Below are 15,412 nucleotides of genomic sequence, written 5' to 3' on the forward strand. Positions count from 1 at the left end.
CCTATTAATGGCAGCATTCTTATTGCCCATAGACCCTGTCACTTTTAACTCTGCAATTTTAAGAGAATTGTATTTGATAATTACTTAAGATATTTCTTACTTTATTGATTTCTAGCACTGTTTAACTGAATGTAGTTTGAATGACAATTCTGGTGAGTGATTGACACTGGGAAAAATCATCAAATCTGCATCTTATGTAGGCCAGGAAGGACCTTGATCTTTTTGTCCTTTAGCCTGCCAGAAAAACAGTGCATTGAGCACCCAATGAGAACAGTGCACTAAGGAAAATGCGTAGGTGGTGTCCCTACCCTTCGAAAGTTTACAGTCTTATATGGAGGTTGGCCAAAGGCAAGTGCTTAATATGCAACTAAAATGGCCACTTTGGAGTCAGAGGGACTTGCATCTGAGTTATACTTACTGGTTGTGTTTTGGCAAGTTACTAAATTTTTTTAGTTTTTTTCGAGAAAAGTAGAAGTCATACTACCTATCTCCTGGAATTATAAAAACTAACCTTGGAAATCAAATGTTCCTTAAATGATCTCTGCATCTTCATGTCTTCCTCCCTAATTTATAATTAGCAAAGACATTTTCATCATCTGATCCTTGCAACAATCCTGTGAGGTATTTTAGGCATAGATTTCGTCTCCATTTGTTGAAGAGGGAGACTGAGGTTCAGATTGGCTGACTTTATTACTCAGACTTGTCCAACTGACCGAATGGTGTAGTCAGGCCTAGAGCCCAGGTTTCCTGATTCCTGTTCCAGTGTGTTGTCCACTCTTTCATTCCCAAACCAGAGTAACTAAAATTAAAATTAGGCATAGCAGTATCACTGTACAGAGACATGTACAAAGTTCTATATTGAGAAACGATGTGAAGGAAAAGAAAAGAGCCATTGTTTTCATTGGAACATGATTGGAGCCATATAAAATTATTGTATCCTGCAAAAAGGCATGAGTAAGTATGTAGGGAATAGCCAAGAGATGTTCTGGCTACAATAGAAAATATATGAGTGAGGTAAAGTAAGAAAAGAGGGTAATGGCATCATTTAATGCCGGCATCTGATGACCCTATTTATCAGAATGATTTAGGCTTTGCAATCATATTTATGATATGCTGAACTTATGCTCATTCTGAATTGAACTGTTCAAACAAGAATGTGGTGTACTGGAAAGCACGGTTTTTAGGGTCAAACCTCAGTTCAAATTGCATTACTCTCAATCCATAGTTGTGTATTCTTGGTTTGAGCTTTTGTTTCCATATATATGGAATAGGAATAATAAATCATATTTAAAACTATAATTATGACTATTTGGTAAGTTACCAGATGTAAAATGTCTTGCCCATAGTAGGTACTTGAGAAATATAACTTCCTTTAAGCCCATCCTTCAGTAGTTGGTTGCATGCAATCTGCCACAATTTCCTATTTGTAGTCTGATCTTCATGAAAAGCAGAACTGCCTTAGTTTTCTCCTAATAGGACTCATTGTTTTTTAGAATTGAATAATTTTCTCTTCCTTGATAGCTTATTATGGGTCTTTTATAATTATTTTATTATAAAATAACATTAAGTAAAAAGAAATTCTGAAGTTATACCCAAAATGTAAAAAAGGGTCAGTTTTAATTTTCCACTATCAAGACTTTAATACTAAAGGAGTTCTTATCTTAATTATAAAATTCATTCTTCCTTTCCATAACTAGAATATAAGATATGAAAAGTAATTGCACTGGTTAATAATGGATTTTTGTTCTTAACGGAATGAAAGACATTTCTATAGGTATACTCTCCAGAAATAATATTTATTCTTCATACGTAGAAACTTATGCCAATATATTCCAATGTTACTTTGTGATTTATTACAATATTAATAAGACAATTATATTTCCCTAGATTCCTTAACTTCTAGTACCTATATTCTTTTAAAAAAACTTGTGAAAATAGATGCCGTGAAATTCATGCTAAAAAACCACACGGTAAGTCTCATTTCCCTGATTAATGACTAGAATTTTCCTTATAGTTTAGGTAAAGCATTAGTAACTTTGGATGCTCTTTTGCTGTCATTAGAGTGAACACTTCCCCTTCCTTGGCATCAGTGACAGTTACAGTCTCAGTGACTTCAGGTGCCGAACCACCTTCTACACAGCCCTCACTCGCCTTCTGATGGTGGATCTAGGTAAGGTTAAGAACTTGAACTTAATTATTAAGGCATCAACAGAAACTGATATGAATAAAGAAATGTACTACTGGTGAGCATAGTGTTTACTTTATTACTGCCATCTTTGACAGTTTTCTACAGCTTTCTAAGATTTGAATGTTCACTTGTTAGCATTAAAGCCAAAAGAATTCACTTCAAATTGCAATTACACTGGTTCTTTACCTCAAAATTTCTTTTCCAGGTGTTCTTTGACCCATTAATTTTATTTCTATGAATCTAGGAATAACCTTAAATACAGAAAAGCTTTACACACAAAGCATTTTCTTTGTACTGGCATTTAAACTAGAGTAAAAGTAGAAACAATGTAAATATCCAACTACAGGGAATTGTAAAATAAATTCCATTTACTTGATGAAATAGTATATAGTCATTAAAAATAATAATTTGAAGGCAATATAATACATGAAATTTCATATTATAATATTAAATGAAAAAGCGAGGTGTTAAACTGTGCAAATGGTATGATTGTGCCTATTAGAGAAAAAACAATGCATCAAAAAGACTGAAATGAAATTCTTCAAAAATTCTAAATGCTTGGCTGTGGGTAATGGAACGTAGACAATTTTTCCCCACTTCTGATTATTTGAAATATTTCTTTATTTCTTTTGTAATGGAAAAAGTTCATTTATTTTAACTTTTTTTTCACTGAGAAAGTTAGGTAGAAATATCCACAAGAAGGGCACTTAAGGCTCTTTGTGATGATCATGTCACTACACAATTCCCATTTCCCCCATATTTGAATACTGCAGGTTAAATTAATCTGTTATAGCTATGTGAAGAGGGTTAAGTCATGACAACATCATCCTTAGAGATATAATACTGATGATATTTTTATCTTCCTTTATCTTGCAATTTATTGATTGATCCATCAACTTAAAAATGAATTTTTAAAAACATGATCATACAAAAGGAAAGAAGATAACTTTATTTTGCACATAAAAGGCACTGAACATTGGAATGGAAAGGTGACTAACCCCCTTTTTGTTCCACACCTGTATTATTTTCAAGCATTTCAACAGAATAAATTACTAGAAAGACAAACAGCCATAAGTTAAGAGAAATGCAACCAAATGATTAAGAAGCTTAGCATGAGATTGATTTCTAAGGAAAGATTAAAAGAACCATGTATGTATAACTTGGCTAAGTGACAACTGGGGCTGGAGGCAAAGAGAACCGTCTATAAATATTTGAAGAGTATAAACCAGGCATGCAAAACCCAATCATCTGCTACCTTAGGCAAAGTGGGAGATCTAACCAAGTGACAGCTTTGCATACTGCACACTAGCCCATATTTCCTCTTGGCTGCTGTCTTGGAGAAAAGAGGAGCAGCCCTAGACTCTCTGTCATTGTTTTTGATGATCATATAGAGTATACTATACACTGTGCTCTGAGGGCAGGACAAAGAGGAATCAGTATACTGGGCTTCTGTCCTCCAGAAACTTGCCTTCTTCCTTTCCCAGTTGTCCAAGCATTAAAGAAGACCTTGAAAACCCTGTCTAGACTTAATATGTTCCCCAAGCCCTTTTAACGATCGTGTCAGAGTGAAAGAAATGGGGGACTGTTGAAGAGAAACATCTGGGAGAGATTTTCTAGAACTAGGTCCATGTCATTCACATCCTCAGAACCTCAAAGTGTCCTTTTTCATAATGCTATCGAGAGCCTGAACACAGAACAGCTCAGGCTGCATTCACAGCACCACTGCACTTACCATTGCATTGATATTCACGATGTTCACGATGATACCCAGAAAGACCCTGAATTGCTCCCTGCCTTTTTGCAGACAAAAATTTATTTTTGTTTAGTATTGCTTAATGTAAACTGTGAACTATGAGAAACTGAAGTAGACATATGTAATTTGAATAACCAAAAGAATTGTATTAGATTTCCCAGGATTAGAGACCTTTGAAATACATAACTCTTAATAATATAAAGTATGAATTGGTATTTTTTAGTTCAAAGTTAAAGGGAAAAAAAGGTAAATATCTGTTACATTGCAAGCATTTTATTAGACACCTTGGAAGAAAGAGAAGGAGATGTGCCATGTGGAAATGACTGGTGTACGGTAGGTTACAGTAGGTGTATGGTAGGTACTTAATATAAGTAAATTGAATCTGGATGCAGATAAAATTTCAAAACCATAGCAGTTACCTTCATGGAACTTTTACATTGTTTAAAAAGAAACCCCTTCCTTACTTATCAGTGGTTTTCATTTTTTTTAAATGAGTATATGTATATTGCAAGCATCAAGTGATGATTTGTGGTATTTATTAACAGAGCTTTTTTTCCTTGTTAAGAATCAAAGTTGCTTTTCTTCCTAAAATATGTTGAGCTCCTTCAGGGCATGGATTTTGCCTTTTACATGTTTTTCTAGCACAAAGCTCAGTGCCTCTACATTGTAGATGCTCAGGAAATACTTGTTGAATGAATGGCAGTCAAGCATCCTGTTACCAAGGTGTCATCATCGTGGCTTATAGAATTAGCTGTGCTGGCCAGGTACTGTGTGGATGTAGCTTTGATCATTGGCCTCTCTAAGGCAAAACTAATCAAGTGGTTGATTGCTTTCACAAGTAATTAGCTATACTTGGCCACTTTATGACCAATTAGTTGCTTGTTGCTCTCTGTTCAAAGTAGATTCCTTAATAGAGGATCATTTTTTGAGTGTTGTTAAACACAGTTTGTATTACTTGAAGCCTTGTCTCACAAACTAGGTTGACAGGAATGTTGTTTTCAATTGTATTTACTGTCATGGAAGCAAGGAAGAAAGAGATAGTACTGTTGTCAAGAGAAACATAGATCCATGTATTAAATAAAAGAAATTAAGATATTAGGTGATGAGAAGCCTTCTCAAATTAAAACAAAAAAATAATATGAAGGGAGTCTTTTTATGTCGCTACACTTTTTTTTTATAAGAATCGAAAAGGGGCGGGCCACAGTGGCTCAGCAGGCAAGAACGCTTGCCTGTCATGCCAGAGGACCCCTGTTCGATTCCCAGTGCCTGCCCATGTATTAAAAAAAAAAAAAAAAAGAATCGAAAAGAAAGCTCATCTGACCAAACTGCTTGCAAAGCATTGGATGTGATTCTTGGATTGAAATATAAATATATTCTAATTGAATCTTATTAAATACATTGAATATGTTATGTGTATAAGCCATGCACACTGGAATGATGAGGAAAGGGAAAGAAATTGTGTGTCACATTAATTGGTATTTACTTTGAACTGCGTTTTGGTTTCTATTCAATAATTTGTACTTTGTATGAATTTAATTAAATGCTATGTGCTCTAGGTTGTATTTCAGATGAAAACGGGAGTGTTTTGTTTTTGTTTTTGTTTTTTTTTTTGGCAGTAAACAGTTCCATTTTATTCAGTTGTTCCTTGGCTAAACTAAATGAAATGTTCGCTTCTGTAAAGAACAGAATTGAAAGATATTCATCATCAGAATATGTTCCCTTTTTCAAACATGAAGGAGGTGTTAGCAATTTATTTTTTTGTAATGTAGGAAGTTGTAAGAATGAATGCCAAAAATTCCCTTCACAAGGCAGCACACATGCAGGAGAGAATGAGTAGCCAACCATATGTGCAAATGTGTTGGCCCTTCCTAGAACCACTTAATGTTCCCTAGATTATTTTTAAATTAACTTTGTCAAACTAATAAGCTAACAGAAAGATAGTATTACCCAAGACAGTAAATGGAGAATCTCCAGGGAGCTGTTCAGCCTAAAATGCTTGAATAAATAATAAAAAAAAAAAAGCTCCCTTTTTTGTTTGATGTGAATGGAGGTGAATTCAATTGACAAATATTGGAAAAGGGAAGTGTAGAAAAGAGCTATAGCGAAGCTTATCATTCTGTAGAGAGCCAAATATTATTATTTGCAATAATAAGTTTTAACCAAACACGGATTGAAAATTGCACCTGATAGGCACTACTTAAATGAGGAGCATGTCAATAGGATTTGAGTAAACAGTGTTTTCCTCAGATGTTCAAACTCTAAGAAGCAGTCCTATTTTTTAATAATCCACAAGAATACTAATATTAAAATGGTGTGTATGGTCATGAAGAGATATTTCTATCTTTAGGGGTGAGGATAGTATAATGTCCATTTACCTTTTGGCTTGTAACAAGTAGATATATACCTGATGTTATCTTTTGTTAAACTGTTACTTCACCTTCCACGTTCTCAATTAGGAAATGTAACTTTTTCTTCTTCATTTTTATTTGAACTATTTGGTTCAAATCATTGATTTGGGGTTTGAGGGCAGTTAGAGAAAGGGAGAAGGGATCCTTTTCAAAGCTACTATGAAATAAACACACAGATTCATGTTTATTATTTGCCCCACATAGGTATATTACAGTTCTGTGGTCACTGAAAGTCAAATGTGAATTTTAAAATTTGTTCTTATATCTCATAATTGGCCAAAGCATATTTCTTTTCATGGACAAAGGAACATAGGGAATAGATATTCTGGGAAGATTTAGCAAGTGAGGGGCTTGATCAGAGATAGCTAATGTACCTAAAAGACAGGAAGAATGTATCAATATATCATCTGTGTCCATAACTTGACAGAGACTGTCTAGAAAATAGACATGGGTTGGAGAAAAGGGGCAGAGAGAAGGGCTAGTAAGGGGTAAAGAAGCAGCTGGAAATACTTAAACTCTATAATGAGATAATTAAGACTAATTAGCTAGCCCTCTAGGCAGAAAGCAGCCCATTATGTCCAGATCCAGTTTTAATAACTTACCTGGTTTTGGGGGTAGAGTCTGGAACACACCAGGGGACAAGATGCTTCAGGGATGAAACTTTGAGGGTAGGTTTCTTACAAAAGCGGTTGAAAGTGCATTTTTCTTCTGGGAAATGAACAGTTCTGGTGCCCTAGGGAGAAGAACTACAAGGAGCCTCAGTTTTCTCATCTATTAAATGGAAACTGTATCTTTTCCTGAAGAGTTGTTGTGTGGTTTAAATAAGGTAAAGATATATGAAAGAGCCTAAAGCAATGTCTATCTCAAAATATGTACTATATTAAGAGCACTGAACTTGCCTCATTGAGGTCCAAGTGGCAGCCAGTACTTCTAACAGTACACCTAATAAATATTTATTTCTTAGTTAATTAATATTTACTGAGGACTTATTTTGTGATAATTAGATAACAGATGAAATGAAAAATTTCCTAGAAACACACAAACAACCTACACTGACTTAAAAAGAAATAAAAGATCTTAACAAACCAATCACGTGTAAAGAGACTGAATCAGTCATCAGAACCCTCCCCACCCCACCCCCCCCAAAAAAAAGCCCAGGACCTGATGGATTATACATACCAGGAAGAATTAATGCTAATCCTGCTCAAACTTCAAAAAAATTGAACACTGCCTAACTCATTCTATGAGGCCAACATCACCCTCATACCAAAGCCTGATAAAAATACTACAAGAAAAGAAGACTATAGACTAATCTCTAATGAATATAAAAACAAAAATCCTCAACAAAGTACTTACAAATCAAATCCAGCAGCACATATTAAGAATTATGCTTCATGGTCAATTGGAATTTATCCCAGGTATGTAAGGGTAGTTCAACACAAAATCAATTAATATAATACACCATGTTAACAAGTCAAAGGGGAAAAACCACATGATCATCTCAATTGACACAGGAAAGGCATTTGACAAATAATCTTTCCTGATAAAACATTTTGAGAGATGGGAATCAAAGGAAACTTCCTCAACGTAATAAATACGGTAATCCCACAACTAGCATCTTACTCAGTGGTGACAAACTGAAAGCTTTCCCTAAGATCGGGAACAAGACAAAGATGCCCCTGTCACCACTGTTGTTCAACATTGTTCTGGAAGTTCTAGCAAGAGCAATTATGCAAGAAAAAGAAATAAAAGGCATCCAAATTGGAGAGGAAGAAGTAAAATGTTCGCTATTTCCAGACGACATGATCCTATATTTAGAAGGTCCCCAGAAATCTACAAGAAAGCTACTAGAACTAATAAATGACTTCAGCAAAAGTGGATCAGGATCAACATGCAAAAATCTGTAGTGTTTTCACACACTAGTAATGAGCTATCCAAGAAGTAAATTTAAAAAAAAATTCAATTTACAGTAGCAACTAAAAGAATCAAATATCTAGGAATCAATTTAACAAAGACTATAAAGGACCTATATTCAGAAAACTACAAAACATTGCTAAAAAAAATCCAAAGAAGACCTAAATAAATGGAAGGATATTCCATGTTCATGGATTGGAAGGCTAAATGTCATTAGGATGTTAATTCTACCCAAATTGACTTATGGATTAATGCAATCCCAATCAAAATTCCAACAGCCTACTTTGCAGAAATAGGAAAGCCAATTATCAGATTTATTTGGAAGGGTAAGGGGCTTCAAATTGCCAAAAAATCTTGAAAAAGAAAAATGAAGTTGGCAGACTCACACTTCCAGACTTTAAAGGATATTACAAAGCTATAGTGGTCTAAACAGCATGGTATTAGCACAAGGATAGATATTATAAGCCAGTGGAATTGAATTGAGAGTTTAGAAATGGACCCTCACATCTATGGTCAAATTATTTTCACAAGACTGACAATTCCACTCAACTTTTCGACAAATAATGCTAGTCAAACTGGATATCCATGGCTAAAAGAATGAACAAGGATCCCTGTCTCACACTTTATACAAAAATAATTCAAAAATGTATCAAAGCCCTAAATATAAGGGCCAGACCATAAAACTCCTAGAAGAAAATGTGGGGAAGCCCCTTCCAAGTTTATGATAGGTGGTGGTTTTTTTAGACCTTACATCCAAAGCACAAGCAATGAAAGAAAAAGTAGATAATGGGACCTCCTCAAAACTGAATACTTTTGTACTTTCTTGAGTTTATCAAGGTGAAAAAGCAGACTGCTCAATGGAAGAAAATATCTGGAAACCCCATATCCAATAAGGGTTTAATATTCAGAGTGCATAAAAGAAATCCTGCAACTCAGAAATAAAAAGACAAACACAATTTTAAAATGGGCAAAAGACATGAAGAGACATTTTTCCAAAAATGCAAATGGCTAAAAAGCACATTTAAAAAATACCCAACTTCACTAGCTATTAGGGAAGTGCAAAGCAAAACCACAATGAGATATCATTTCACACCTACTAGAATGACCACTATTAAGCATACAGAAAACTACAAGTGTTGGAAAGGATGTGGAGAAATATGAACCCTTATTCAGTGCTAGTGGGAATGTACAATGGTACAGCCACCATGGAAGACAAGCTTGTCAGGTCTTCAGGAAGCTAAGTATATAACTGCCATATGATCCAGCATCCCCATTATTAGGTATATATTCTTAGAAGAACTGAAAGCAGGGATGTGAACAGACATTTTCATGCTGATGTTTATAGCAGCTTTATTCACAATTGCCAAAAGAGGAAAGCAGTCCAAGTGTCCATTAACCAATGAATGGATTAACAAATTGTGGTATATACCCACAATGGAATATTATTCATCTGTAAGAAGGAATGACATCCTCATGCACACAACAACTTGCATGAACCTTGAGGATACTTTGCTGTGTGAAAAGCCAGACACGAGAGGACAAATATGGTATGATTTCACTAATACAAATTAAATATAATAAGCAAACTTATGGAGTTAATATCTAGAATACTGATTACCAGAAGACGGAATGAGGATAGAGAATGGGGAACTAATGCTTAATTTGTGCAGAATTTTTTAATAAGTCTGATTATAAATGCCTGGAGGTGGATAAAGGTGATGGTAGCACATTATCATGTGTGTAGATAACAGCCCTGAATCATGTGTGTGATTGTGGTTGAAAGGGAAAGTTCAGGGTCATGTATATCACTAGAAGGAAAGCTAGAGGATGAAACAAGGGACTTATAACACAGTAAACCCTGTTGTGGATGATGAAGGTGGTTAATAGAACAAATACAAGAATGTTCTTCCATGAATTAGGACAAATGTATGACATGTTAATAATAGGATGGTATATGGGAAGAAATACATCTAACACAACTATGGACTATAGTTAACAATACTATCTTAATGTTCTTCCACCAATTGTAACAAAGGTACCACACCAATGCTAAGTGTCAGTAATAAGGGGGTATAAAGGACGTAGGGTTTTTCTTTTTGGAGCTATGAAAGTGTTCTAAAACTAATTGTGGTGATGAAAACACAGATCTGTGATTATACTAAGAGCCATTGATTGTACACTTTGAATTGATTGTATTATGAGTGAATAAAACTGGTTTTCAGGGGAAAAAAATCACTCAGGTGATTGCTTATGAATTCCTTTCCCCTCACCAAGATCAAGCTGATTGTTGTTCACACTTTTCTGACTTCATGCATGTGCAAACTTGAGGGTCTGTGATGCTGACTTCAGGCCTTCCACCTTTACGCAGGGAAGAGCATAAACTTGGGATTAAAGCAGACCTGCATAGGGATCATAGCTCACTGACATTTAATAGCTATATGATGTGGGCAACCCTAACCCTAACCCTTTCAGCCTCTCTTTTTACACATGTAAAATGAAGTAAGCAATACAACATCATAGGATCATGACCATTCATAATTTGCTGCAGTGTCTTGAACATAGTAAGTACTACATAATCTTTGTTAAATAAGGTTCTAAATTCATTGACTGCACATTATAAGCATTCAGCAAACAAATGCTGTTATTTAGTCATTCTGTAAGTATTTCTTGAGTGCTAGGCCCTATCACAGGCACTGGAGACATAGTGGTGAGCTAAACAGACTAAGTTCTCTCCCCAGGGACCTTATATTCTGGTAGAGAAGATAAACAATAAATGAATAAATATGGAAATTAATAGCCAGTCATTGTAAGTCCTATAAGAGAAGAAAAGCAGGTTATGGAGTTAGAAAGTCGCCAGGGGTGCTAATGGGTACAGTTTTAAGTAGAGGGAAGGCCTCTGTGAAGAAGTGACATTTATATAGAATTCTGCCCACATTAATTATTTTTAGTATTTGCTGCTTGACTTCTCCCTGCTCATTTTGGTGGCTTATTTCTTGTGTTCCTGGTATCCCTATTTACCTCAGGCAGATAAATTTTTATTAGGAAAGAGGTAGAGTCAGAAAGTTTTTTGATCTGTGACTCAGTATAGTAAGTGAGGGGCTGAAATATTAAAGTTTTCAGTTTGTCTTTGTTGTGAGTGGGCATCCTTACCTCCCCAAAGGAAGAGTGGTTATGCTTTATTTGCTTGCCGTAATCACCAAAGTCCATGGTAAGCTTAACACAACAAAAATGATAATGACCATCATTTATTAAGTTCCAGGCACTGAAGGAGGGTCTTTACAGGTATGTTCTCACTTAATCCTCGCAGCTAACTCTATGAAGTATATATTATGTTTCTTAATTACAGATGAGGACACTAGGCTTATGTAAGTGAAGTAACTTTACTCAAAAGCAGACAGCTAACAGTAGCAGAGCCAGAAAACTCAGAGTTTTCTGATTTCAAAGCATCTATTCTTCCCAGCACCTTTATCTTCCTGCATTGATAATTATCACTGTTCTCATTAACAGTTCCACATTGAGAAAATACTTTATCTTAGAGAAGGGAATTACATGGCTTCAGTATAATGTATATATATATGTTATATATTTAAGGATTTGGTCATGTTTACTTCAATTATTCATTGAGTTATTCTGTATCAGATGTTAATAAAATAAGGAATTATTTTAAAAATTCACCTGTTTTGAGCATCTACTTTTCATTTTCCCTGATATATGCCAGGCAATGTTCTTAAGTACTAATACTGTAATACTGGAACTACCACTCCTATTTAGCAGTTAATCTTCACAATAATATTCAAAGATTGGTATTTTTATCCTCATTTTGTAGATGAGGAAATTGGACTCAAAGCAATTAGTAAAATATCCAAAGAGAAATACATGTGGTAGAGCCAGACACCAGGAGTGTGATTGCAGAGGCCTGCATCATTCTTCCTCATGGAGAAACACAAAGATGCACAGTCTCAGTTCTCCAGGAGCTAAGCCAGAGATACTTTCAGTGGAGCCCAATAGGGATAATTTATATACACATAAATTTTATCTCACTATTTACCATAGTGACCCATATCAAATGGTGATGATGGTAATATGCTGGAGACAGTATTATTAGTGTTATTACTGGACATATGCTTAAACATTTGTAATTCAAAGTAGACTGATGAGCTACTTTACTACTACTATCTGTGGTAAAGAGTCAGATGAAATTCAACGAGGTACCAAAGGGAGAAGTGAGATTACTTGCTGTGAGAACAGGCAGGGTTAACTCAGACACTGGGAAAGGTGTCATTTGACCTGGAGCGCCAAAGATAGGAATAGTTTCTGTATACGTCTCTGATGTTATCACCAGTTGACAGAGGGCATATCTCAGAGGAAAGCTTGGTAGCATACCCAGTCCCTGGCAGAGTGGGGATTAGAATTTGGTTTACTTTACCCTTTACTTAAAACCCTGACCTTTATCTAGACAACATACCAGGAAAAACTCTTTGGCCTTAGTTTTTAACTTCTCTTTGTGAACAGAGCTAAGTCTTTGAGTCTTCAGGACTTCTGAAACAAATTATGTGAGGTTGAGGAGGAGACAGAAGTCGCAAAGGAACAGGGTGTGCCAGACCAGCCATTCCATGGCTAAGCCATCCCTTAGGTGTCAAAGGATGCTGATTCTGTCATTGATATTGTGCATGGGGCCGGGGAAGGGAACGGGGGGGCCCTTGAACCTCAGTGTTTCTCAAACTTCTACATGCTCTGTATCACGTGTAGGTTGTTAAAACAAAGATTACTGGCTCCCCACCCTCAGAGTTTCTGCTTCAGATCTGGAGTGAAACCTGGGAATATGCATTTAACAAGTTCCCAGGTGTTGACTTTGCTGCCAGTTCAGGGACCAAAATTTGAGAACTGCTGGTCTAGATCATTTCTTAGATCTTGCTTCCTCTCCAGTGCTCTATTTAAACACACGCACACACACACACACACACACACAACTCTACTAATGGTATGGAAATAATGAATATAGTATGGAGAGCTGAACCATATAGTTCCACCTCCAACTAAGTATGCCACTTAGACTTTCTTTGTGTATCCGCATCAGTTACATGGGGTTTTATGAAAGTGAAGTAGGGCCCAGAGTTGCCAGTAGCACAGGACAAATGAAAGGATCAAATCTCTCACTTAAAAAGAAACTCCTTTTGTAAAGAATACTGTATAAATTATCAATTGCACATATCCAAATGTGAAATGAAAATTGTGCTTGGACAGAATCCTTCAGAAGCTAGAGTCTACTACCTTTAAAGTGAAAAAGTTAACAGAAAAAGTCTCCTCTTTTCCCTCTTCTTTGTTCAAAATATGGAAACTTGGTGCTAAGTACCATGGAGAATGTACTTAAGATCCAGATGATCCATGAGGGACCCTGTCCTATTTGGCAGATTAAGAAAAGTTTCCCTGCCATCTACTTAACAAATTAATAAAATGAAACATAAATAAAAGAGAATAATAACTTAAAGCTATCTGGGCACCTGAGTCTGAGAGCCCTTTAGGGCCTTGGCACCCAAAGAGAAGGGGAAAATAAAGACCCTTATCTCTGAGGTTTTAAAAGTGGCCTTCCTTGAGGCATTAGGGAAGCACTGGGGGCCCTAAGAGCTGATGAGCTGTGATGCCTAGGGCATGAATCTGTTTGATCAAATAAAGAGCCTGGAAAAAAAATGGCTATTAAGTAATTTTGTGATTTTATTTGGTGCAAAATGGAAGGTGAAACACCAGAATATACAATGTGTCAACGCACAAAATGTGACGTGGGTGTGAATGCAGGGCAACCCCTTCTCAGGGGCATTTCTAAGCCTGAATGAAGCACTCACTGCCAAGGCTAATGTACAATAGCATGCGTTTTCAACCATGGTGACCCTTTGTTTCTCTGATAGGCGAAGATGAGGACGAATTTGAGAATTTCATGCTGCCTCTTACAGTCTCTTTTGAAACGGTATTACGTATATTCAACAACAACTTTAAGCAAGAAGATGTAAAGGTGGGTTTGTTTCCACCTAAGGAAATACAATTTTGCTGTTTATAGAATATCTAGATGCAGAAAAGTGTTTTAAATATCTGTGTGTGCTCTGTCTCATCAGTCCTGTTTTCCCAGTTTTTTTTGTTTGTTTTTGAGTTGTACTTTTCATATAAGCATTTTTCTAGTGTCACATAAAAGATCAAGTCTGAGGTCAGGAAAGTCAGTTCGTGATTTGCCTCTTGTAGCAGTTACTATCTTTAATGGAATGTACACCAGTCTAAACCTCCCTATTCTCTCATCTACCCTGCACTGAAGGTTTCAATATCTTTATATGGACGAATGCACAAAAATACACATGCTAAACACTACATCTCTAAATATTTTTTAAACAAGAATTTATATAAATCAAGACTTTATTAAATGGCTAGGCATATATGTATAAATAGGAGCTGGTCTTGAAGTATGGAATTCTTAAACTGAACAAAGTGATTAGGATAACTGATAGCTAAATAAGGTTTTTATGTGCCTGTGGGAGCCATATTAGGATTGATTTGACAAGTCAGTTCAGCTGTGGCAACAGTCATAATATCTAAGACAACATTATGTTTTATTAGTAAAATCCTTAAGTGTAGCAAGCTGTTTGTGACAAAACAGCCTCATATTTTAAGGTGGGGGATGGGGAGCACAAGATTTGCTATGTAGATATAGCAATTCCTGAAATTATAATGTATCAGGGTTATATTAAATAGTTTGATACTGATTATTATTTTTAAAAGACTAATAAATGCATTCCAGAGAATGTAGGCACCTTTGTTGATGATACTTGAACCATATTTTGAAATATATTGGAAATATTAACCATCATTTTGCATGGCTCCTCTTCTCTTCACATATATATATATTTGTGTGTGTGTGTGTGTGTGTGTGTGTGTGTGTGTGTAAAGAAGCCAAAAACAAATCCACTGGCTTTTGATAATTATTTTAGTGTAATTTTCTACCAAATGCTATACCTTTTCATTTAAAGTACAGTTTTTGAAATGAATGTTTATCAGTATGCCTTAGTCATAGAATTTGAAAACCGAGAAAAGATCTTACAGTTTCTCTTTGTGCTTATAGTCTTGCTAAAATTCTTCACCAGAGTTTCCACTCAAATTAGCTATAAT

General features: G+C 35.6%; 1 protein-coding gene across 4 annotated transcripts in view; it reads left to right on the forward strand.

Moving 5' to 3' along the window:
* The window catches only part of RANBP17 (RAN binding protein 17), a 365,039-nt gene that overhangs the window by 243,359 nt on the left and 106,268 nt on the right, over positions 1-15,412 (forward strand). For all 4 annotated transcript variants that reach the window (XM_077137636.1, XM_077137634.1, XM_077137637.1 and 1 more), the window contains exons 17-19: positions 1,907-1,970; positions 2,062-2,170; positions 14,167-14,270. In XM_077137636.1, the coding sequence (XP_076993751.1) occupies positions 1,907-1,970; positions 2,062-2,170; positions 14,167-14,270 (277 nt within the window). The remainder of the gene's footprint in view (positions 1-1,906; positions 1,971-2,061; positions 2,171-14,166; positions 14,271-15,412) is intronic.

The sequence above is a fragment of the Tamandua tetradactyla genome, chromosome 20 (assembly GCF_023851605.1).
Source record: "Tamandua tetradactyla isolate mTamTet1 chromosome 20, mTamTet1.pri, whole genome shotgun sequence".
In the NCBI taxonomy this organism is placed as follows: Eukaryota; Metazoa; Chordata; class Mammalia; order Pilosa; family Myrmecophagidae; genus Tamandua; species Tamandua tetradactyla.